Here is a 24574-nt window from a genome sequence, read left to right on the forward strand (position 1 = left end):
AAGATTTATACAAAAGGTGATGTGAAGGCAGAAAAGAAAAAATTTGATATGGAGGTCCTGAGAAACTGGCAGCATCGTTGGAATGAGTCTGACAAGGGTCGCATAACATATAAGATGATGCCTAATGTTGACATCATAATTAAAGTTAGGAAATGTCCTGATTTTGACCTGTATTAGATTATGATTATCATACCAGTCATAGTTTGAAAGTGAGATTGCAGCAATTGGGGCTTGTTGAAGATCCAAGGTTTGAATATGGTGAAAATGAGAATATGGTAAGTGAGTTACACAGTGATTTAAGAGAGAGAGAGGTTATTCTCCATAGTTGGAGGTTTAACTCCTGCTGGGCTTCCAAGGCTTTTCCAAAGTAAGGAATAATCACACAGCATATATTTATTATGGTCATGATATTTTAATAGACATTTTAGTTGATTTAATTCTATAGAGGTTTTAAGTTATACAAAGTTTGTACATAGTGTACATATTGATTTTGTAAATAATGTATATAATTGGAAAAAACAAATGAAGCTTTAGACAATGAGCATGCTTTCAAAAAAAATTGTAGACAGCAGAAACCTGCCTCCCTGTAGCAGGGGCAGTAACCCTGTCCTATGAGTGGTGACAAGAAGTAATTGGTTTAATTATAGTAGAACATTAGTTATCTGGAAGTGAGTTATCCAGAATAATTTTTAAGGCTGATCATTCTTTTTTTTTATCAATGGTAGTACAGTAAGCTCCGGTTACAGTGTTCACGTTTGCAAATTGAATTTTGATTCTAATAAGCAAAAGATCGAGTTTACTTTCTGTTTATAACAGATTCTACAAAGAAAAAGCCCAATAAACTGAAAATTGCAAATTGTTTTATGTTTGCGACCTCTAGAATTCTATGTGACATTCCGAAATGTGCTGTAGAAAAATATCACAGAAACTATTGGGTTTTCTCAGAAACCATGAGTGAATTTCAGATGTTTAGCTCGAGATTCAGTAAAAATATCAGCCCGAAACTGTGCGATTTATTATTTTTCTCTATTTTTTATGGAAAAATGTGAACGAAAAGAAAACTTAGTTTTAGCATTGAAACAAAAAAATGGAAATTATTAATAGAATTAGCAAAAAGTTTAATGTGGGAGCTTCAACAATTTATGACACCAAGAAAAATGCCAATGATATAACAGAATTTGTGTTGATTATGGATAGTGAAAGAGGATCTAGCAAGAAAAGGGTGATGTCGAAACCTGAAAATGCTGCTTTAGAGAGTCTCTGGTCCAATGTTGTGTGAAAAAGCATTGGATTTTAAGGATAGCACAGGTTGGCTGGAAAATTTTAAACTGAGACATGGTGTACATGAACTAGACATTCAAGGCAAGAAACTTTCTGCAGAGGAATCAGCAACGGTGTCCTGAAAAGTAAGTTTGTTTCAGTTATAGCAAATTAAGAGAAAGAAACGTTTATAATGTTGATGAAATGAGCTTATTATAGAAAGAATTACTGAGAAAAACCATAGCCACTAAAAGAGAAATGCCTGCACCACGTTTTAAGATGAGAAAAAAAACAAGTTACAATTTCTATGAGTGAAAATGCTACTGGGACGCAAAGATTTTCTGTGCTCATTATCGGTAAGTAGAAAAAACCGAGAGCATTTAAAAATCTTTCTAATTTTCCTGTTTTGTATAAAAATCATAAAAATGCCTGGATGTATGTTTCTGTTTTCCAAGATTGGTTTCTATTTTTTTTTTTTTATTATCTTCATTATTTAATTTAATCGTAAGGTAAGATTAAATTTATTTAATCTTACCTTATATTCGATTAGCCAGAAAATTTCGCTATCCGGAAGATGTCTGACATCAATTATTCCGGATAACTTTATTGTATATTTATGTCAGATATTTTAATGTTTTATGAGTTTATAAGTGTTGACAAGCCTTTGGGGATCTGGAAATACTTTTTTGGAAAAATTGATGTAAACTTAGAATTTTATTTAATTTTATATTAATTGAGTTATAAGATTGGCTTTTTAACTTTTAGAAAGTATAAACCTGTTCACAGGGGCAGTAATCTTGACACAAAGTCTGACTATATTTGAGTGGCAGGGACTAAAAGTGGTTATAAAATTTTTTAACAATTTTAGCATTGTTGCACCTCAAGCTCTAGCAATGCATTTAGTACATATAATGATGACATTACAGTTAGACTGTATTGTAAATATGTATAGATATAAATGCTTAAAACTTAAAAAAAAGAAAAAAGGATATACATAAGATATAAGATCGAGATAGAACACGCATGTATCACTTATCATTTGGCACTTGAACCACTGTATTCAGTCATTTATCTTTTAGTATTTAAAATTACAAATCTACAATTCAGAAGTCAATAAGGAGAGATCATTTCAGTAAGCAAGGTGTATTAACATAAAGTGATTCCAAAAACTCATTTCTTTCTATTTCAGTGAAGTGCCATATTATATGCATATACAGTGGATTCTGGTTATTTGGGATACATTGAGACTAGTGCACGTGGGCCCGATTAAGCGGTTGCCCCAATTATGCGAAGTTTTGCATAAATAGTTAAAACTAAAGTGGACCCCATTTTATGATTGGTTCACTGTACAATCAAATCATGTTATGATGGACTTTCCATAATGAAATACCATTCACTATAGCAGCGACCCCCAAACTGTGTTCCGTGCAAAATCGTAATTAATAATTTTAAAAAAATAAATAAAATAAATAAATTTTGCATATTTGTAGCATACATCACTTTTGTATCATTATAATTTTTAACTCCCCCCCCCCCCCCGGTTATTAATATACTGGCAGAGACTAATAATCAAACAGACCCTGGAACACTTTATTTTGGTGGGCTTTTGCATACAGAAGTATGCGCACAGGTAATGCCACCTACGAAAAAGTAGCAATGTAGCAGATCTAATATGCCATTTAGCCTAGAGTACACGGGTTGAAAGAGAAGGGGAAGCGGACCGATATGATAACTAAACTCATTTCCTTGTTGTTTTTTTTTTTTTTTTTTGTTTTTAGGAGCATTAGCAACTAAGGCCATATTGCTCCGGGGATATGCGGTGATCATTCCCTGATCTTTCTGTATCCTCCATATTTGGTGGTCACGGGCTCGAACCCCGGTCTAATCAAGAAGCGTATTTTGAAATATTATTATTAAAATAATATGACCATGGATTTGTGGTTGAAAAAAGGAACTTTAAAATGAGAAGCAAGTACTTCTAGTATTGCAACTGTGGTTGAAGAAAACAAACACAATATTGTCACACTTCAAAGTGAGGATGAACGATTGGGGCTTTTGTTCCCCAAAAATCTGCAGTGAAAAAATAGGAACCAACTAATAAAAGATCAAAATGAAAGTATGATGACAGTTATTTGAATTTCGGCTTTACATCTGTTGGAAATAAAGATGCTCCTGATGCACAGTGCATCGTATGTAATACAATATTATCAAACAGTTTTTTTGGCTCCGGCAAAACTTCTGTTCTGTAAGTGTTCCGAAAATATATTGCGAGATGAAAAGTGTTCTGTGACTAAAAAATTTCGGGAAACACTGCACTATACAATATGTAGTGAGCACCGGTCATTGTGAACAGGTTAGTGACTTCAATTTTAATTCTATTCAACAGCAATTCTAGTAAGAGAAAACAGGAGGAATATTATCCACAGGCTATAAAAGTAAAGATCATAATTTTACACTTTATTACATTACAAATTAACAAAATTAAATGATGCATGAAAATCAGAAGAATATTTTTTGCAGGTTTGCAAAATAAAAAAGGATTTACGTTTACGTGCATAGCTTAATTAATGCTGTAATATGTACGTACAAATTAATTGATATTTCTGTTCACTGAATTTTTTTTTTTTTTTTTTTTTTTAGGTTGTAAAATTTAAAACAAATAAGATAAGCAATCAATAACAAAGAACATGGCATGCACAAATTGCAACTAGCTCAATACACGCAAGTGGGATATGGAATAACAACTTTACGAAGCTTAAAAAATAGGAATGAAGAGAAGATTCTGAAAATTTATTTATGTTTTTTATATGACTGAAGGTTTCGGTGAAGGGGAAACACATTTCACCATAATAAAATAAAAACCCACAGTCTCTTGCCCCAATTAATCTGCACATTGTCCCGATTAAGTGAAGAAAACCCTGGCTATTTTCTCAATTCCATTCTGTTCTTTAAGATTTGTCCCAAATAAACAGGCCCACCCCAATTAACTGGTCACCCAAATAACCAGAATCCACTGTATTGCAATTTTCGAGTATTTGTTCCCTTCTTTTGAGCTTCTTCTTGATAGCAATTAAGAGCAGCCAATGAAAATCATCAACTGCTTTTAATAAAAATCTTGTTTCTTATGCTACATAGTGTTTAGTGTTCACTTTTATCCATATTATTACAAAGAATAATATTACCTGTTGGAACTGCACCCCAGCAAACTTCCAAAGTAGCTGTAGAAGCTCGTACCAACTGGACTCTTGTAGGAGCACCAGGTTTTTCGGTTTCGAGATACCACAGATCTTTACAACACACCTGCAACGAAATAATTTAAAACTAAGCTTTTTTTAAACTAATTAAGGAATAGTTAATAATTAATATTTAATTTTAAAAAAGTGTAAAATTAACACATACTTTTTATTAAAATTACACCAGTTCTTTACTTATTGCCTTGGACATTGCAATTTCCTGTTGGAAGAACCCATGACAGATGACTCACTGCAGCTATGAAGAGATGCCTGATCAGAAAATTTCCAAATAAAATGGCAAAAAGGATGCAAGAATGCTAAACTTATGTAGAAGGAATGATCAAAAAATATTGAGCCTAATTATTACTGAAAATAATTTAAACCAATTGATATTAATCTCCAACATACTGTAGATTCAATAGCCACTTTATTAGATACACCTACCTAATAGTGAGCAAGCCCCATTAAGTCCTCACAACAGAACAAGGAATCAACAACAAGCAGTCAAGTGTGAAACAGGAATGCCGGTCCTTGTTGACTCAATTGCTTCCCACAAACTATTGAAAATTGGATGGTTGTGAATTTCTACTTAAAAGGGTTCATGCTACCTCAGGCTTGCCCAACCTGCGGCCTGCGGGATGCATGCAGCCCAGGACAGCTATGAATGCTGCCCAACAAAAAATTGTAAACTTACAAACTTTCTGAGATTGCGACTAAAAATACCATTAATAATACTACAAATACAATTTTAGCATGCTATTAATTTATAAGCGATGAATTTTTGAATTTAACATATTCTTTAGCAATGAGAGATTCAAAATCATTCTCAAATAATTGTATTTATTCAAAATTGCCGCCCATGCGAGTAGTTACTTTTTGACATAATAAATGGTGCACTAGTGCTCTTGCTTCCTACTTTTACCATGCAATAGATGTCTCTCTATGTGCACCATGGGTAAGCTAGTATGGCTTTCAACATGCAATTGTAAACAGTCCAGTTGACACCAAAGAAAGGTGCAGACATTACATGTATTTGTGGTGATTTGGCGAATAAAACGCAGTGATTATTGATAATATTTCTACCTATCTACCTACCTTTGTAAACGACAGACATTTTTGGTTATTTAGAAGATATGTAAGTATTTTTATTTGATTTGAAGCACACAAAGAATAAAACTAGAACTAAAATATCTGATGAGCACCTTGAGAACTCACTGAGAATTGCAACTACTTCCACTGAACCAAATATCGAAGCATTAGTCACTAATGTCAAACACGTCACTAATTTCATGTTGCTGTCTTGTCTTTTACTTTTATAATAAAAAATTCATGAATTAACGTTTAAATTACTTAAATATGTTAACTATATATTCTATGTTTTTTTTTTGCTCATCAGCTATCGTTAGTGTATTTTAAGTGTGGCCCAAGAAAGCTAAAAGGTTGGACACCCCTGTGCTACCTCATTCCACAGGTGGTCAAGTGGACTCAGATCTGGTATTTGGCAAGACCACTATAGTAGGCTGAATTTACTCCTAAGTTCCTAGAACCAGAGTTCTTTAAAGCTACTGCCTTGTCACATCACATTGCGCATTTTCTTGTTGGAAGAATCCATTGGCAGATGGACATATTGCAGTTATAAAGGGATGTACCTAATTGGAAACAATTCCAGATAACCATCTCCACCTTGCTGCTCTGTTCAGTTTTTACAGACTTTTACAGACCAGCTGGAATTGTGATTGGATTCCGAAAGATTTTTATTATTTTTTTTATTTTTGTGTTTTTGTATGGGCGACTCGTAGAACAAACGTTCATCTCTGCCTCGTTGCTCTATTCAGTTTCTACAGACTCTGTCAAGGTAAGGCCAGTGTGTGTTGTGTAAAAAAAAAAAAAATTTCATCCCAAGCTGGATGAAGACAGATGAAAAGGAAGGCGAGAGAGAGAGAGAGAAAGATTTTCATCCCACACAGGAGAAAGTGACAGGAAAGAAAAACTGTGTTTGTGAGCTTATGTGTGTTTTGTAGTGTGATGTTGTGTTTTGGCCTTTTGGCTATCTGGAAGCAGTGATCACCTGGATGACTTCCTCAGGGTACTTGTCCCTAGCAGAAGGAGGGCAAGGCCTCCCCTACTATTTGCATGTCCTCCTCCTCCCCTGGGGAATGAGTTTCCCAGGAGGAAATAAAAACTTGTATAAGATGAAGAGATGAAAGGAGAAAAGAGGAGGACTATTCCGGCCCAGAGAAGTCCCAATCCAGGTTGGATTGCTAGAACAATAACGCAAACAAAAAAAATAATAATAATACATAAAACATATAGGGTGAGAGAGGAGCTGGCCTGGTCTGGAGTGCCCCATCCCAGGTCAAAATGCAGGGGAAAAAAAAAAAAAAAAAGTTTAAATCCCACAACCTGATCAAGGAAAGGAAGAGAGCATCAGCCAGGATATCAGCAGGCAGAATGATAGGGAGAGAGAAAGAAAAGAAAAGAAAAGAAGAGAGGAGAGGAGAGGAGAGGAGGAAAAAAGTTTGGGCAAAGATGCCAAAAGTTTGGTGGAATTCAGCTTTCCAGTACGTAACCTACCTATGCAGTTATAAGACCTCCCACTATTCGACCATCAGGCTGACATCATGTGGCCATCACATAGTCAGACACTGCGAATCCAGATTACAGAGAATAGCTCAACATAAAGCACATGTTGGGTGCTTTATGTTGAGCTATTAGATACCAGTCAGTTGATGGCGTTGATATGTTAGCTGAATTTTGCAATTCACTGTGGATTCTGCAATTCACTTTTGTTATTCAAATCTTTCGGACACTTTCTGAGTCGATTTAGTGCATCAACTCACTCACTCACTCTGCAGCCATCTCTATGGCAAGCTGAGTACAGTAAACCCACTATTTGCAGGAGTTACGTTCCTGAGAAATGGTGCGAATATCGAAAACGGGAATACTGAATTATGGCATAAATAAAAGGGGAATATATAAGAAAATGGAATGGAATATATAAGAATGGAATATATAAGGAATATATAAAGAATGGAATATATAAGAAAAACTAGTCTAAAATTTTGTCTATGTATGTATTATATGTACCTACATAATATCATAGTGAAATACAAGCATAAAGAATCGAAATGAAAATAAGAAATAATTTAATATTAAATGTGACATTTATTAGAAATGTCAAACAAGTCTGTCAAAAACATGGCATTTTCTTCCAAAACAACCAGGTTTCATCTGCATTGAAAACCTGTTCAGGAACATATCCTATGTCCGCAATTAATTTTTTAATTCAGTTGAGAAACTTTCTGCAGGCATGAAATCCACTGATGCAGACTCACCTACAAGTTTCACATTATGAAGGACATATCAATTTTTAAACCTTTCAAAACCAGCCTTTGCTAGCTAAAAACCTTATCTAGCTAGTGCTATCATCAGTTTTGCTAAAGTGTTGTTAAAGCTGATTTGTCTTTTCACGAATGATGAGTGAACATAATGGAATTTTATTTTGAGTTCAGTTTTAAATCTATCCACAGATTTAAAGCTTTTTCCATTTTTTCTAATTTAATATCACAAGTTATAGAGCAAATTTTAGAAGATTAGTCCATTTTCACAGACAATAAGGTGGATTTTTTCTTTAAATTTCTTGATTGATCGTACCGTTGACGCAATCATTTTATAATGCCTACACACATTTATAAATTGCCTACACACAGCATCCCTAAGTATCTTCTCACTTGCTTTATATCACATGATATAAAAATATGATGCTGCTTCCAATGAAGCACTCATTTCGTGGAAAGGACAGGTGAATGTAATTATTAATAATTAAAAACTGAAAATTCATTAAAGATAATATACCCACAAGGAAAATAACAAATAACAAATGTGAAATTCCCATTTAGCAAAACACCAACATTAACATTAGAACCATTGCAAAAAACCTATGACAGGAAAATCTACTACACCCAGATCCATCGTGGTTATATTTAGTTCATATAACTGGTTCAAGAAATCAGCAAACATACTGCAGAATGCCCATCAACATCAATAACTGATTTGGATCTTGTTCCAGCATCTGAGATGTTCTGATGAAGTCAGTCAGGAAATTATCAAGGCCTTGGGTATTAGTTGTGGGAGGGTAGAAAGTCTAAAAAAACATTTAGGAATGGCATGAATTTGTTTATACTGAGCCTGCTGGACAAAGGCGGGTTAGAGCTGACTGCTGTATTTGCCCCAAGAAACACCTACCAATGTAAAAAAAAAAAATTTTTTTTTTAATCACTGAAGCCGAGTCCTGGATTGATCACTACAATCCAAAATAGTTTACTGCAGCAGAATGGAACAACTCTACCAGAAAAGAGGATATAGTCCACAAAATTTGCCAGAAAGCATACAAAAGCCATTTAATTGTTTGTTCGTGTTTGCCGTGCACTGCGACCCGTGGAAATTCGGAAAGGGGGGTCCTGGTGGTTGAGGGGCCCAGCTTCAATACACCACTTTGGCCCCTGCTTCGACAAGACGTGAGGTCCTGGAAGGGCCAGCTAGGATCGATCGGCTAGTAGGCTCGCTTGCGAGGGTCAACCGTGTCATTGCCACACCCCTACCCTCATGGTCCGAGGGACAGGATTCAGGCTGGCAGCGGTGCGGGTATAGTGTCTGGGTAGCCCTGGCGTTCCACTCCCGAGCGCATTTATTGCATGCCGGGTAGTGGGCGTCCCTTTGGGCTCCGTGGTGGGTGGGGAGCCCGGGCACTGAACAATTTAAAAACTATATGAATCCTGATAAACTTACTTATTCAGGGGTCCCAACCCGGTCCCTATCTGAAAATTTAGACAGAGAAGCAGATAGCATTATTGCTAAAAAGAGGCAGCGAACCGAATTACCATCAGGGCCTGTTCTTAATCATGCATTCTACCAATGAAACACCGATTGGTAAAATGTCGCCCTTTTTTATTCAAAAAGGGTTAGCAGGTTCACCCAAATCAGTTAAGAGGCTTTGTTCTGGGGATTTCTTGATTGAATCTAAAAATGACAGGCAATCAGAACATCTCCTCCGAGTAACATCAATCGGAGGAATACCTATAACAGTGACACCACACAGAACACTCAATTCATCGAGAGGTGTCATTTCGGAGTGGGACCTTCTCGACATAACCGAGGAGGAAATCTGCTCCGAATTAAAACCACAGGGAGTTATTGCTGTCAAGAGAATTACTGCAGGAAGGGATGGGAAAATTGTTAAAACCAGGAGCATTATCCTGACTTTTAACTCTCCTAAACCTCCTGACGAGATTAAAGCTGGATACATCAATTGTTCAGTGCGTCCATACGTTCCGAACCCTTTACGGTGTTTTAAATGCCAGAAGTATGGACATTCTCAAATGGCCTGCCGTGGAGTCCTTGCATGCGCTCGATGCGGTGCAAAGGACCACGAAACAACAGCATGTTCAGCCGCAAAACCCACCTGTATTAACTGTGAAGGCGAACACCCGGCCTACTCATGAGCATGACAGAGGTGGAAAGAAGAAAAATAAATTCAATGGCTGAAGGCAGAGCTAAACATATCATACCAGGAGGCAAGGAAATCGGTGAAACCCCTGAATATCAACAGACCTACCTACGCCCAGAAGGTAGCAGGGAGATGTTCCGTCGGAACTCAGACAGACATGACCATTCCTCCGAAGGAGTCTTTCACTCCGATCGCGCGTTATCTCTTAAGTTCTCAAAAACCTGCACAGAAGGAACAATCAGCTGCCACTCCTATATCGGTACCTCCTAATGCTCCACAAGTAACAAAGGTAATTATGAAAGAAAAGAATAAGAAAGGGGAACTCTCCCCTACTACCCAAGCAAACATGGATGTCGAGCAGAAGGAGGTACCCGAAGATTCAGTCTTGGAACTCTTTGCGGAGGAAGAAATGTACACGGGACAGCGACCATTCTTCCCCAAAAAAGATAAACCCAAGACTGATAAAAGTAAGCCCTCAGCACCTCGGAAGCCACCTGATGGACCCACCAAGCCAAAATAATGGCTAAATTCCTACAGTGGAATTGTCGTGGATTCCGGCAAAATACTGATGATATCAAGGCCCTCCTGCAAAAGCACGAGCCAGTTTGCTTTTGCTTGCAGGAGACTTACCTAAAGACAAATGATGATCCCACAATGCATAACACCACAATTTTTCGTAAGGATGGAATTGCGGATGGTCCTGCTCATGGAGGAGTGGCTATCCTTGTGGGAAACCAGACCCCAGTTCAGCCCTTGCTAATTACAACTAGCATAGAAGCTGTTGCAATTCACCTTACAGTGGGATTTTTATTAACGGTCTGCTCTATTTATTTGCCACCTGGGACTGACATCTCCCAGGAAGACCTTGATGATCTTGTAACGCAGTTGCCTCCCCCTTTCTTACTTTTTCGGGATTTTAATGAACAACGTTAGCACTACCCCTCCCTGTGGGGTAGTGCTAACATCAACGGAAGGGGACGAGTCATAGAGCGTATGCTCAATGACAATGACCTCTCCCTTCTAAATACTGGAAAAAACACCTTCTTCCACATGCCTACCCGTACTTTTTCTGCCATTGATCTCTCTATCTGCTCCCCTTCTCTACTCCCTTCACTCACTTGGGAAGTGGAGGAGAATCCATACGGGAGTGATCACTTCCCTGTGATAACCTCGTTACACAGTGGGAGACCATGTCTTCCCTTCAGGTTACCACGGTGGAAGATTGATCAGGCTGACTGGACTGCCTTCCAACATCAGGCAATTTTTGATCTTAGCACGGTCAGTCAAGAGCCTATCAATGATGCAGTTAAGTACATCACAGAAAATATTGTCCAAGCAGCTGTGAATGCTGTTCCAAAAACATCTGCCCGGTTTCCACCATTTCCCAAACCTTGGTGGAATTCACAATGCACAGCAGCAAAAAAGGCTCAAAACAAAGCGTGGGGGATATTTCGCCGATATCCTACCACGAACAACCTTATAGCCTTCAAACGTGCACGAGCCAAAGCACGCTACACCCGTCGTCAGAGTCAAAAGGAATCGTGGATCCGTTTTACATCATCTATTAACCAGTCTACCAACTCTAAGGTAGTCTGGGATAAAATCCGGAAAATGAAGGGAAAATATACATCCCACCCTTCTTCAATCCTATATTATGATGGATGCACTATTGCAGTTCGAGCTACAATAGCCAATTCTCTTGGGGAAACATTCTCTAACATCTCTGCAACATCTTCGTATTCCCCAGAGTTCCTGGTCCTGAAATATAAAATCGAAAAACAGGCACTTAACTTTAAATCTAAGAGCATTTATCCCTACAACGGGGATTTCACTATTCAGGAACTGAAAAGAACCCTCGCTCTTTTCAAAGCAAGTGCCGTTGGACCAGATGGCATCCATTATGAAATGATTAAACATCTTTAACCAAAATCTATGGATTGTCTGCTCCTTCTGTATAACAGAATCTTTACTGAAGGGCAGTTTCCGGACTCCTGGCGAAAGGCAATCGTTCTTGCCTTTCTTAAGCCAGGAAAGGATCCAAAAGTCACCACCAATTATCGTCCTATTGCTCTGACTAGCTGTCTGTGCAAAATCCTGGAGAGAATGGTTAATTCTCGTTTAATATGGTATCTCGAATCAAATGACCTTCTCTCCAACATCCAGTGTGGCTTCCGAAGGAACCGGTCCACTTTGGACCATCTTATTAGACTGGAAGCATACATCCGGGATGCTTTCCTAAAACGCGAACACTTGGTGTCGGTGTTATTTGACATGGAAAAAGCGTATGACACAACTTGGAGATTTGGCATTTTAAAAGATTTACATAGCCTAGGCCTTAGAGGGCATCTCCCCTTTTTTATTCAAAACTTTTTAGCCAATCGATCGTTCCAAGTTCGTGTGGGATCCTCACTCTCTCCCTCCTTTAGCCAAGAGGAGGAAGTAGATTATTGTTAATGACAGTAATGGCAGTCTGCTACTGCAACAGGATCTAGATAATTTGGGCAGATGGGCTAAGAAGTGGCAACTGAAGTTTAACCTTGACAAATGCAAAGTACTGCATATGGGTAGAAATAACCCCAGAGAAACGTACCAACTGTGTGGTACTACACTTAAGGTGGTAGAAAATGAAAAAGACCTGGGAGTAATTGTGCAGTCAGATATGAAGTTCTCTGAGCAATGCAGACAGGCTTCCAGGGCAGGTCGTGGGGTTTTGTCAATGATATATAGGAATTTTGTTAGCAGAGAAAAGGAGGTGATTATCCCTCTGTATAAGGCAATGGTCAGGCCACGCCTTGAGTACTGCGTACAGGTCTGGAGACCTCATTTTAGGAAGGATGTAGATTTACTTGAGCGGGTACAGAGAAGGGCAACAAGATTGGTGATGGGAATGAAGGGATCCTCTTACCAAGAGAGGCGTAAGTTCTGCAAATTGCAGTGGCTGGAGACTAGGCACCTGCGCGGTGATCTGATTGAGGTATATAAGGCCTTGAATGGATTGAGCACGCTGAATTCTGATGGGATGGGATCCTTCCACTTGTTCAGATTACGAACCTAAGGGGGCATAAATTCAAATTAAGAAAAGAGAGATGTAGAATAGATGTGCGGAAATTTGCCTTTAGCCAGCGGGCGGTTAATTGCTGGAACAAACTTCCATCTGTCGTTGTGGAAGTTGATAGCTTGAATAAATTTAAGGAGGAACTGGGCAGGCATTTGGAGGGAATGGTGTGATTTTTTTTTTTGGCTGATGCTGCATAAGCTCATACATTTGCTTTCTTTCATCACATGCCACTACTACTACCACAAGGATCAGTATTAAGTGTCACGCTTTTTGCCATCAAAATAAATTCCATCACAGAACAACTTCCTCCAACTGTAAACAGTGCCCTCTATGTTGATGACTTTAGCATTTTTTGTCAGTCGTGCAACATGAGTGTTATTGAAAGACAACTGCAGAAAGCCATTGATAGTCTGAATTCCTGGGCACTTGCTAATGGCTTCAGGTTCTCGCCGGAGAAGACAGTTTGCGTACACTTTTGTCGCAAGCGTAATCTTCATCCTGAACCTGAATTAAGGCTTGGACAAAATGCTATTCCAGTAGCAGCGAACACAAAATTCTTGGGACTCATATTCGATAAAAAACTGACCTTTTTGGATCATATTCGTCAACTCCGCACAAAGTGCACAAAAGGCCTTAATATGCTCCGCTCACTTTCCTCTTTATCTTGGGGTGTAGACCGATGCACCCTTCTACGGCTTTACCGTGCACTTGTGCGATCCAAATTAGATTATGGGTCCCAAGTATATTCTTCAGCCAGAGACAGTGCCCTTCGATGGCTGGACCCTGTCCATCATCAGGCTCTACGTATCGCTACTGGAGCATTTCGAACATCTCCTGTCCAGAGTTTATACGTCGAAGCAAACGAACCACCGTTATCGCTTCGACGTAAGCAGTTGTCTTTAAAGTACGCTTTAAAACTGAAATCCCTGCCAGACCATCCAACGTGGCAATTCGTTTTTGAGCCACGATGGGAAAATTTGTACAATACCCGTAAGACTGCCAATCGTCCTTTTGGTATTCGTCTCCAAGAGCTACTCAATGAACTTAATATCAAGGTAGACAAGGTTGCCCAAACACCAAAGCGACCCTTTCTACCCTGGCATGCTGATCTCCCGGCATGTGAATTTGAATATCGGGTGATTTGACCCATCCTGTCTGTCCTTACTGAATGCAGAAAGGACAGACAGGATGGGTAGGATGGGGTTATGCTTTTAACTAAGAATCAAATAAAATCTAAAGCAGTCCATTCAGTTGGTATGGTGGCCAGTGCAATGTTCAATCAGTTTGGTGTGACTGGGAAAGGAAAAATGAGGAGTGTTATAGTTCTAATGACTCTAGTGAGAATAACAAACAACTGCACACAGAAACAGAGTAAGCCAGTAATTAAGAATATCTTATAATAGACAATTTAATTTTTCAGATAATGACTGGAACTTGAGGTTTGGTTACTCACACATTAGCAATACTTTTGCAGATTAATTGGATGGCTGTTTTCTACAGTTGCATGTTAGGAAAGAAACAAAAGAGTGATACTCTTGATCTGATTATTCAGCAATGATTTTTCATACGGTAAGAATCTGCAGATAGAAGAACCACTAGGTGGCAGTGATCACAGTGTATTGATGTGAAATTTACTTAAAGATGTAACTACCATGAAGGGTAAAGGAAAGTGGCTTTTTTTTTCTTTCTTAAAGGTGACTACATTAGTCTCAGAAAGTTTTTAAATTCTGTACAGTGGGACCAACTGGTGATGAAGCTACCATCAGCAAATTCTAAATAGGAAGCATTCAGAGGGTTAAACATGGAGGTTACTAGGCTTTTCATATCAACTAAGAAATATTGTTCAAGATTTAGCTAAATGGATATGAGATAAACTAATGTGACTCATGGCAGAAAATAAAAATGCATAAAAGATGCATAAAAATCATCAGGTGATACAGCCATCTATGGTAGATTAGTCTCTAATCGAGTCACAATGATATACAGGAATTTTGCTAATGAGGATAAGGAGGTGATTACCCCTTACCTCATTGTATAAGGAAATGGTCGGTCAACACCTTCAGTACTGTATACAGGTGTGGAGGATGTAGAGCTGCTGGAATGGGTAGAGAGAACAGCAAGCAGATTGGTGAGGAAACGAAAGGGTACGCTTAACAAAAAAGGCTTCAGTTCTGCAAATTGTATCATCTGAACACTAGGCACCTGCAAGTTGATATGATTAAAGTGTTTAAGGCTTTGAATGGATTGACCAAGCTCAATGATGATGCCATTCTTGCTCTTGCACAGATTAAACACACACACAAATTCAAATTGAGAAATGATGATTGTAGAATAGATGTGTGGAAGTTTTCCTTAATTCAGCGGGTGGTTAATTGCTGGAACAAACTTCCATCTGTTGTTATGGAAGTGGATACCTTGATTTAATTCAGGGGATGACTAAGTAGTAGTAGTAATAATAGAGTAGTAATAACAGCAAAAAAAAAAACAATTTAACACAACCATTCCCTCTAAAAGTTTGTCCAGCTGCTCCTTGAATTAATTTAAGCTATCAACTTCCTTCCACAACCACAGATGGAAGTTTGTTCCAGCAATTAAACACCCGTTGGCTAAAGGCAAATTTCCACACATCTATTCTACAATTTGAGTTTATGCACCCCTCAGGTTTATAATCTGAGTAAGAGGAAAAATCCCATCAGCTTCTAACCTGCTCAAACCATTCAAGGCATTATACAGCTCAATCAGATCACCTTGCAGTTGCCTAATCTACAGATGCTGAAATTTCCAGAACTTAAGCCTTTCTTGATAAGAGGATCCGTTCATTATACCAGTTTAGTATAATATACCAGGATTAAGGTTGGAACTTATGCAGTGATCTTAAGCTTATTGGTTTGCTTGTTGGTTTTCATGGGATTTCACAAAATGTTATTGTTTGTCTTTGTAGGACAGCCGTGCAACAAAAGATCATCATGTTGTGCAACACTGCGACGATATAATGTAATGTAATGTGCAACATTACATTACATTACATTGTCCTGGTATTGTTCATACCAGGACAATGTAATATAAAATATATTCCAATCAAACAAGGTTCTTCTTGAACCACTGCACATCAAATTTACAATGATGAAAAATTTTGTGAAAGGACTAGATAAAGAAGGTAATGGACTTGCATACTTGAGGTGTTTCCTAATTTAAGATTTGCCAAATTTATGGAAGGAATTTTCGTAGGACCCCAAAATAGGTAACTCCTGAAAGAATTTTTTTGAAACCCAGTTAAAGGAGGTTGAATTGGCAGCTTGGCAATCATTTAAGATGGTAGTACATGGTTTTTTTTGGGTAATAGGAAAGAAGAAAACTATGAAATGTTGGTGTCTAATTTACTCAAGTGCTACAAATACAGGGGCTGTGAAATGTCGTTGAAAATTCATTTTCTCCATTCACACCTCACATTTCCCCCCAAAAATCTGGGAGATGTGAGTGGTGAATAAGGGGAGCAATTTCATCATATTTCCATGATGGAAGAGCAGTACCATGGTCACTGAGATCCTGTGACGATGGGGGATTAGAGCTGGTTCATTGTGAGGGAGAGTAAGCAGGAACACAAGAGAAAATCCCATAGAAGCAAACATTTTTAAAGACAATTATATATGCTGATTATATATTATTGAAATATAACAATTTTGCTATGATTTCTGATATATTTTCCGAAGTTAAAGAGAACGTATAATATTTTTTTACACTTGTATTACTAACTTGAATTATACATATATCCCTTTATTTTAACATTAAACATTGGCACATTTTGTGATGTAGATGAGATAGACTTTTCATGGTGATTTTTCAGAATCAGCGCACTAAGTTCCACCAGAATCACATTTTCATTTCAGGGACATGACAAAAAAATTTTTTTTGTCGGCTAGTGACATGAAAACAACAGGCCCAGCACTGAAGAAAAAACCCATGCTGCACCTGCAGTATAACTGAATTCCTGTCTAGATGGTCTTGCATACTTCCTTAACTAGTCATTTCATTATTTTCTCTGGAAAAGACATTAAGCTAACAGGTCTGTAATTATTCGCATTGCTTTTTGATCCCCCACTTCAGAAATTGGGGGTACATTCATACATCTACTGTCCATAGGAACCTCCCGTGAATCTAAAGATGCCCTCATAATTATGGCTAATATTTTGTTTACCTCTTGTGCTGCCTCCCTTAATATAACTGGATAGATTCCATCCATACCAGGTGCCATTTTTATGTCCATCTTCAACAATTTCCCCTTCCACTTTACTTTCAGTTATGACAAAGTTATTTAGCTTCTTGTTCGAGTTTGATAAACTTCTGGAATCCCCTTCCCTAAAGAATTCCCCACAAGTGAATGTAAATGCAAAATTCCTATTCAATTTGTCTGCAACCTGAGCAGGATCATCGGCAGTTAACCCAGAGACCAAGTGGCCAATGTGATTCAATCCCTTCCTTCTACTATTAATATAAGCAAGAAGTCTTTGCTGCTTTTCTTTGCATTCTTTGCTAGAGACATCTCATAATCTGCCTTAGCTTGCCTAACCTCTTTTGTGACTTTATTACAGACTAATTTATATCTACCATAGACTTCTGTATCACCTGATAATCTATATGCACCTATGCATATAGATTATCAGGTAATACAGTTATTACTTTCTTCTCTGCACATGTCTCAATAGTTCAGCTGACATCCATTTAGGTTTAAGCCTTGAACAGTATTTCTTCATTGGTATATAAAGCCTGGTAGCTTCTTTGATAACTTTCCTGAATATTTCCCATTTAGAATTTACTGTTGGTAACATCACAAGTTGGTTCCGCTGCACAATATTTAAAGAATTGTCTGAGAACCCTGTAGCCACCCTTACAAAAGCAAAAGCCTTTACCCTTGACAGTAGTTGTCTTTAATTAAATTCCACATTAGTACACTGTTTCTCTACTGCCCAGTGGGTCTTTACTTGCAGATTCTTAATGCATGAAGAATCACTGCTGATAACCAGATCAAGAGTACTGTTTCCTCTTTTTGCCTCTCTAACATGCCTGTAGTCATCCAAGAAATCCAAAGGTCTTGCCAGTATGTGAATGACCAATCCACAAATTCAAGTCCACATCGGCAAAGATAAAATCACCCCCTATTATAAGACATTCCGATTTGCTGGCTCATCCTCTTTCACTATATAGCTGTTCAGTATCCTTGCCACAGTTGTTAGGCTTACAACACACTCCTTCTCCCAATTTTGTTTTCCCAGTGCTTATATCTCACCAAACTGATACAACATTGCACTTGTTGTAGTAGTAGTGGCATGTGATGCAAGAAAGCAAGTGTATGAGCTTATCCAGCATAAGCCAAAAAAAAACTCACATCATTCCCTCCAAATGGTTTTGGTTTCACCTGAACATCAAAATAATACATCAACGAATTTATAGACAAGTGAATAACTTGGTAATATTAAATAAAATGGGTACCACTACCTAAATTTTCATTAGTTATTAACACTAGAACCGACAAACTGGTTATTTTGAGTGCTTTTACACCAGAAGAACACAAAGTTATAACTGGAAGCTAAATAGTAGTAGTAGTGGCATATAATGCAAGAAAGCAAGTGTATGAGCTTAAACAGCATCAGCCAAAAAAAAAAAAAATCCACACAAACATTTCCTCTATATGATTGTCCAGTTCCTCCTTAAATTTATTTAACCTATCAACTTCCACAATGACAAATGGAAGTTTGTTCCAGCAATTAACCACCCGCTGGCTAATGGCAAATTTCAGCACATCTATTTTACATCTGTGTTTTCTTAATTTGAATTTAAGTCCCCTTAGGTTCGTAATCTGAACAAGTGGAAGGATCTCATCAGAATTCAGCATGCTCAGCCCATTCAAGGCCTTATACACCTCAAATCAGATCACCGCATGGGTGCCAGTTCTCCAGCCACTACAATTTGCAGAACTTAAGCATCTCTTGGTAAGGGGATCCCTTCATTCCCCTCACCAATCTTGTTGCCCTTCTCTGTACACGCTCAAGCAAATCTACATCCTTCCTAAAATGAGGCCTCCAGACCTGTACGCAGTACTCAAGGCGTGGCCTGACCATTGCCTTATACATAGTGACAATCACCTCCTTTTCCCTGCTAGCAAAATTCCTATATATCATTGACAAAATCCGATGACCTGCCCTGGCAGCCTGTCAGCATTACTCAGAAAACTTCATATTTGACTGCACAATTACTCCCAGGTCTTTTTTATTTTCTACCACCTTAAGTGTAGTACTACACAGTTGGTACGTTTCTCTGGGGTTACTTCTACCCATATGCAGTACTTAGCATTTGTCAAGGTTAAATTTTAGTTGCCACTTCTTAGCCCATCTACCCAAATTTTCAAGATCCTGTTGCAGTAGCACACTGCCATTACTGTCATTAACAATCTGCCAACTTTTGTATCATCTGCAAACTTCAACACTAAGCCTGATATACCTTCATCAATATCATTGAAAAACATACAAAACAACAGCGGACCTAACACTGAACCCTGTGGGACTCCACTAATAACATTAGTCCACGAAGAGCAGTACCCACTGATTACCACCCTCTGTCTTTCCCAACTCAACCATCCTTTTATCCATTGTATCAACTTACCTTTAATAGCATTCTGCTCCGATTTGTACAATAGTCTTCCATGCGCAACAGTGTCAAAAGCTTTCCTGAAATCCAAATATATGATATCAAAATTATTTTTTGCATCCAGTTCCTTTCTAACCACATCATGATATCCTATCAAATTTGTCAGACAAGACTTTCCCTTAACAAACCCAAGCTGTGTCTGAATTATTGCTGCAGTCTTGTCTAGATGATCCTCCAATGCATCTTTAACCAGTGACTCCATTATTTTACCCGAAACAGAAGTTAAACTAATCGATCTGTAATTACTCGTGTCACCCTTTGATTCCCCTTTGTGAATTGGGGATACATTTGAACATCTCCAGTCCATGGGGATGAGTCCAAGGATACTCTCATAATTATGGCTAAGGGTTTGCTTAGTTGCTTTGCTGCCTCCTTTAATATAGCTGGATAGATCCCATCCACCCCAGGTGCATTTCTTATGTTTAACTTCAACAATTTCTCCTCCCCTTTGCTCTCAGTTATTACAAAATCATTAAGCACCCTGCTACATTTTGATAACCCTCTGCCATTTTCAAACCTTAATAACTCCTCATGTGTGAATGTAGATGCAAAATACTCATTCAATTTGTTTGCTCTCTGAGCAGGATCATCAACAATCGAACCATTGATATTAAGTGGACCAATCAGATTCATCCCCTTCCTTTTAGAGTTCATATAAGTAAAGAAATCCTTGCTGTTTTTCTTAGCATCCTTTGCCAAAGATTTCTCGTAATTTGCCTGCCTAACCTCCTTTATGACCTGATTACAGACTAGCTTATATCTGACATAGGCTTCTGAGTCGCTTGATAATTTATATCCATCCCACGCATTTTAGATATGGGTTATAATATATATTTAGTTATATTTAGATATGGGTTATAATATAAGAACAGCGTTATACGTTATATTTAGATATGGGTTATAATATAAGAACAGCGTTATAGCGAATAAACGTAAAGTGAACCGCGTTATAACGGGGGCCTGCTGTATAATAAATCATATGAACATATGAAAATAATAAAAAAAGTATGCATTAAAAGCGTTAAACCCGTACTACTCTAAAACTGAAGCTTCCGGAAGCACCTGCTGCGTTTCTCAACATAAGTAGGATTGCATCAACAATTCATTATAAAGTACAAATTCATTATAAAATACTCATTCAATTTGTTTGCTCTCTGAGCAGGATCATCAACAATCGAACCATTGATATTAAGTGGACCAATCAGATTCATCCCCTTCCTTTTAGAGTTCATATAAGTAAAGAAATCCTTGCTGTTTTTCTTAGCATCCTTTGCCAAAGATTTCTCGTAATTTGCCTGCCTAACCTCCTTTATGACCTGATTACAGACTAGCTTATATCTGACATAGGCTTCTGAGTCGCTTGATAATTTATATCCATCCCACGCATTTTTCTTCTCTGTCATGAGTCTCATTAGTTCATTTGATAACCATTTAGGCCTAACCCTTGAACAATATTTCTTAATAGGTATGAAATTTTTAGTATCTTCCACGATTAATTCCTTGAATGCTTTCCACTTAGAATTTACTTTTGGTAACATCATCAGTTGATCCCACTGTACAGAATTTAAAAATTGTCTGAGACCACTATACTCACCTTTACGGAAGCAAAAACCCTTTCCTATACCCCTGATGGTAATTATATCTTTAAGTAAATCCCACATTGGTACACTGTGATCACTGCCACCTAATGGTACCTTTATCTGCAAATTCTTAATACATGAATGATCACTGCTGATAACCAGATCAAGAGTATTACCATCTCTGGTTGTCTCTCGAACACGCTGCTGCAGAAAACAGTTATCCAATAAATTCACAAAAGTCTTACTAGTGTGTGAGTGACCAACCCACAAGTTCCAGTCAATATCTGGGAAGTTAAAATCCTCCACTATAAGACATTCTGATTTACTAGCCCACTCTATTTCTCTGTACAACTGTTCATTGTACTCATTCGAGTCATTACGCCTATAACACACTCCTACTCTTATTTTTGCTTTCGCAGTGCTTATGTCACACCAAACTGACTCAACAGTGCACTGTTCATCTATATCAACTGGATGCACTTCTTTTGATTTTATGTTTTTCTTAATTAACAGCATGACACCTCCTCCCTTCCTATCCGGTCTATCCTTTCTGTACATATTGTACTCCACAAATTCCAATTCTGCATTCCTAATATCAGTGTGACACCACGTCTCTGATATCCCAACAATATCCACCTTTGATGTCTTGACCAACACTTCAAATTCATCAAATTTATTTACTATACTTCTAGCATTGGTATACATGCACCAATTCCTATTCCTAGTTACCCTGGCACATCCCATATACCCACCGGTTTCACAATGACTGCCATCAGTCCCTGAAATCCCTAGCACCTCTCGCTCCAGGTCGCTACTTATTCTAATAGAAGTTGTCCAAGAATCACCTTCACTTTCACCTCTGCCTGCAGCTACTTTTAATCTTTTAGTTTGGAAATCCCCCCAAGCCGGCAGTTTTCTGACCCACCTAACACTGCCTCGATAGCATCAGCAAATATTCTTGCATCCTTTCTATTTAAGTGTATCCAATCCCTGTAGAAGCAGTCTCTCCTGTTAACAAGCACAGACCACGCTGAAAAAAATTCTACCCCTTAAGCCTTGCACATTCCCTCCAGGGCAGAATTGATTGACAAGGCTCTCATCATGTACTCCCTCCTATCGTGACTGGGCAGAATTGCAGACACTTTCAAATTTAACCCTGACTCATGACTTTTTTGCAACATTGACCTGTACTTGTTAAGTAAATCTGCAGATCTCCTACTCTTAATGTCATTAGTGACAATGTGTACAACAATATCACCTTTCGTGCCCATAAAAGATGATATATGCTTTACAACATCATCAACTTTTGCCCCTGGCAGACATACCCTGGTCCTGTTCCGTCTATCCTTTTTACACAATATATTCCCCATCTCCCTGACAATAGAGTCACAAACAATAACTAGTTCCTTTGGGACCAGTGCATTCTGCCATGGAGATTGCCGCTTTGTTGCCTGATGCTCAGGAGTGAGCTCTGCATTAAGTTGTCACCCATGTCAACTTAATGCACTGCCTTAGATATAATATGCATCTTAACTAAGAGCATATTCCCTCCACCCTCTTCTGCTCTGTCTGTTCTTCCTGTATACCTTGTTCTCCCCATATTCAAATTCAGCATCGTTTATGTCTGAATGGCATCATATTTCCACTATTCCTACAATGTCTGCATTTGATAACTTAATGAGTACTTCAAATTTATTTACAATTCCCCTGGCATTAGTGCATATGCAAGTATACATGCACGTGATCTTACTCTTAGTTACCTTAACACAGCTCATGTATTTATTTGTTCTGGTGACTCACAGCAGGGCCTGAAGTCCCAGACACATTGCTTTTCAGGCAGTGCAAATTCACTTTTGCCTCTCCCTATTGTTCTAATTAAGTTATTAGTTTGTGTATCCTCCAAGATACCAGTTTTCCTATCCTGCTATCACTGCCTTGATAGCATCAGCAAATATTCTTGCACTCCTTCTATTCAAAAGTATCCCATCCCTGTTAAAAACAGTCTGTCCTATTAAAAATCACAGGTCATGCTGAGAAAAATTCTACCCTATGAGCCTTGCACAATCTCTCCAGGGCTGAATTGTTTGACAAGGCTCTCAACATATACTCCTATCATATCTGGGCAGAATTGCAGACACTTTCACATTCAATCCTAGCTCTTTTTTTGACTTTTTTTTTACAAACATTTTTCTGTACAAATCTAAAATCTCCTACTCTTAATAATATCATTACTGCCAGTGTACACAACAATATCACCATTTGTGCCCTTAAAACATGATATGTGCTCTACAATGTCATCTGATTTTTCCACTGGCATACATTGGTCCTATTCCTCTTATTCTCCTTGCACAACATCTGTTGTTTGTTATTTGGATTTTAGGAGCATTAGCAACTAATGCCATATTGCTCCGTGAATATGTGGTGGTCATTACCTGACCTTTCCACATCCTCCGTATTTGGTGGTGACTGGCTCGAACCCTGGTCTAATCAAGAAGCATGTGCTATGCACTGCTGCTCCTTCCCACCTGGCTACGGAGGCGCCGCACAACATCTCTTTCTACCCAATGTAGAAAGAGATGCTTCCCTGACAATGGAGTCATCAACATTAACCACCTCCTGCGGGACCACATATTCTGCCTTGGAGATTGCCGCTGTGTTGTCTGATGCACAAATGTGAGTGTGTGTAGTAAGGGATGGTTTAAAAATTTTAAAAAGAGATTCGAAGTTAAAAGTGTAGCTAGGTGTGGTGAAATTGCAAGTGTAGATGAAGAAGCAGCATACAGATTTAAGGCTGAGTTTTGTGGGTTGTTGAAAGAACAAGGCTATTTTGCTCACAGAGTTCAATATGGATGAGACTATCCTCTTTTGGAAAACGAGGATCTCCTTGGCATCTTTTTCCAAAAGATGCCTACATACTATGTATGAAGCTGCTTTCTTGAGCTCAGTTTTCTTTCTTGGTGCTAATGACAACTTAAAATGATGGTTTTAAATTAAAAGTCCACGATTTTATGTCATTCTGAAAATGCCTGCAACAACAAAATTTACCAGACTGAATTGAGAAGCTACTGTAAGTCCAACCTAACGCATGAATGGCCAAGCAGCTATTTACTGAATAGGCACTTGAAATTTTTGGTCCTGCTGTGAATCTACAAGCTGGTATTGAAGGTTTTGCTGCTTCTTGAATTCAAATTTGATTTCATCAGAGTGGTGTTCTTGTCAGCCAATACCACTTCTC

General features: G+C 38.2%; 1 protein-coding gene across 3 annotated transcripts in view; it reads right to left on the minus strand.

Moving 5' to 3' along the window:
• Hcf (Host cell factor) overlaps nucleotides 1-24574 on the minus strand; it is a 722783-nt gene that overhangs the window by 441611 nt on the left and 256598 nt on the right. For all 3 annotated transcript variants that reach the window (XM_090372788.1, XM_090372787.1, XM_090372786.1), the window contains exon 7: nucleotides 4443-4560. In XM_090372788.1, coding sequence (XP_090228914.1) covers nucleotides 4443-4560 — 118 coding nt within the window. The remainder of the gene's footprint in view (nucleotides 1-4442; nucleotides 4561-24574) is intronic.

Source organism: Mastigoproctus giganteus, chromosome 4 (genome assembly GCF_048544385.1).
Source record: "Mastigoproctus giganteus isolate SK-2022 chromosome 4, ASM4854438v1, whole genome shotgun sequence".
Lineage (NCBI taxonomy): Eukaryota > Metazoa > Arthropoda > Arachnida > Uropygi > Thelyphonidae > Mastigoproctus > Mastigoproctus giganteus.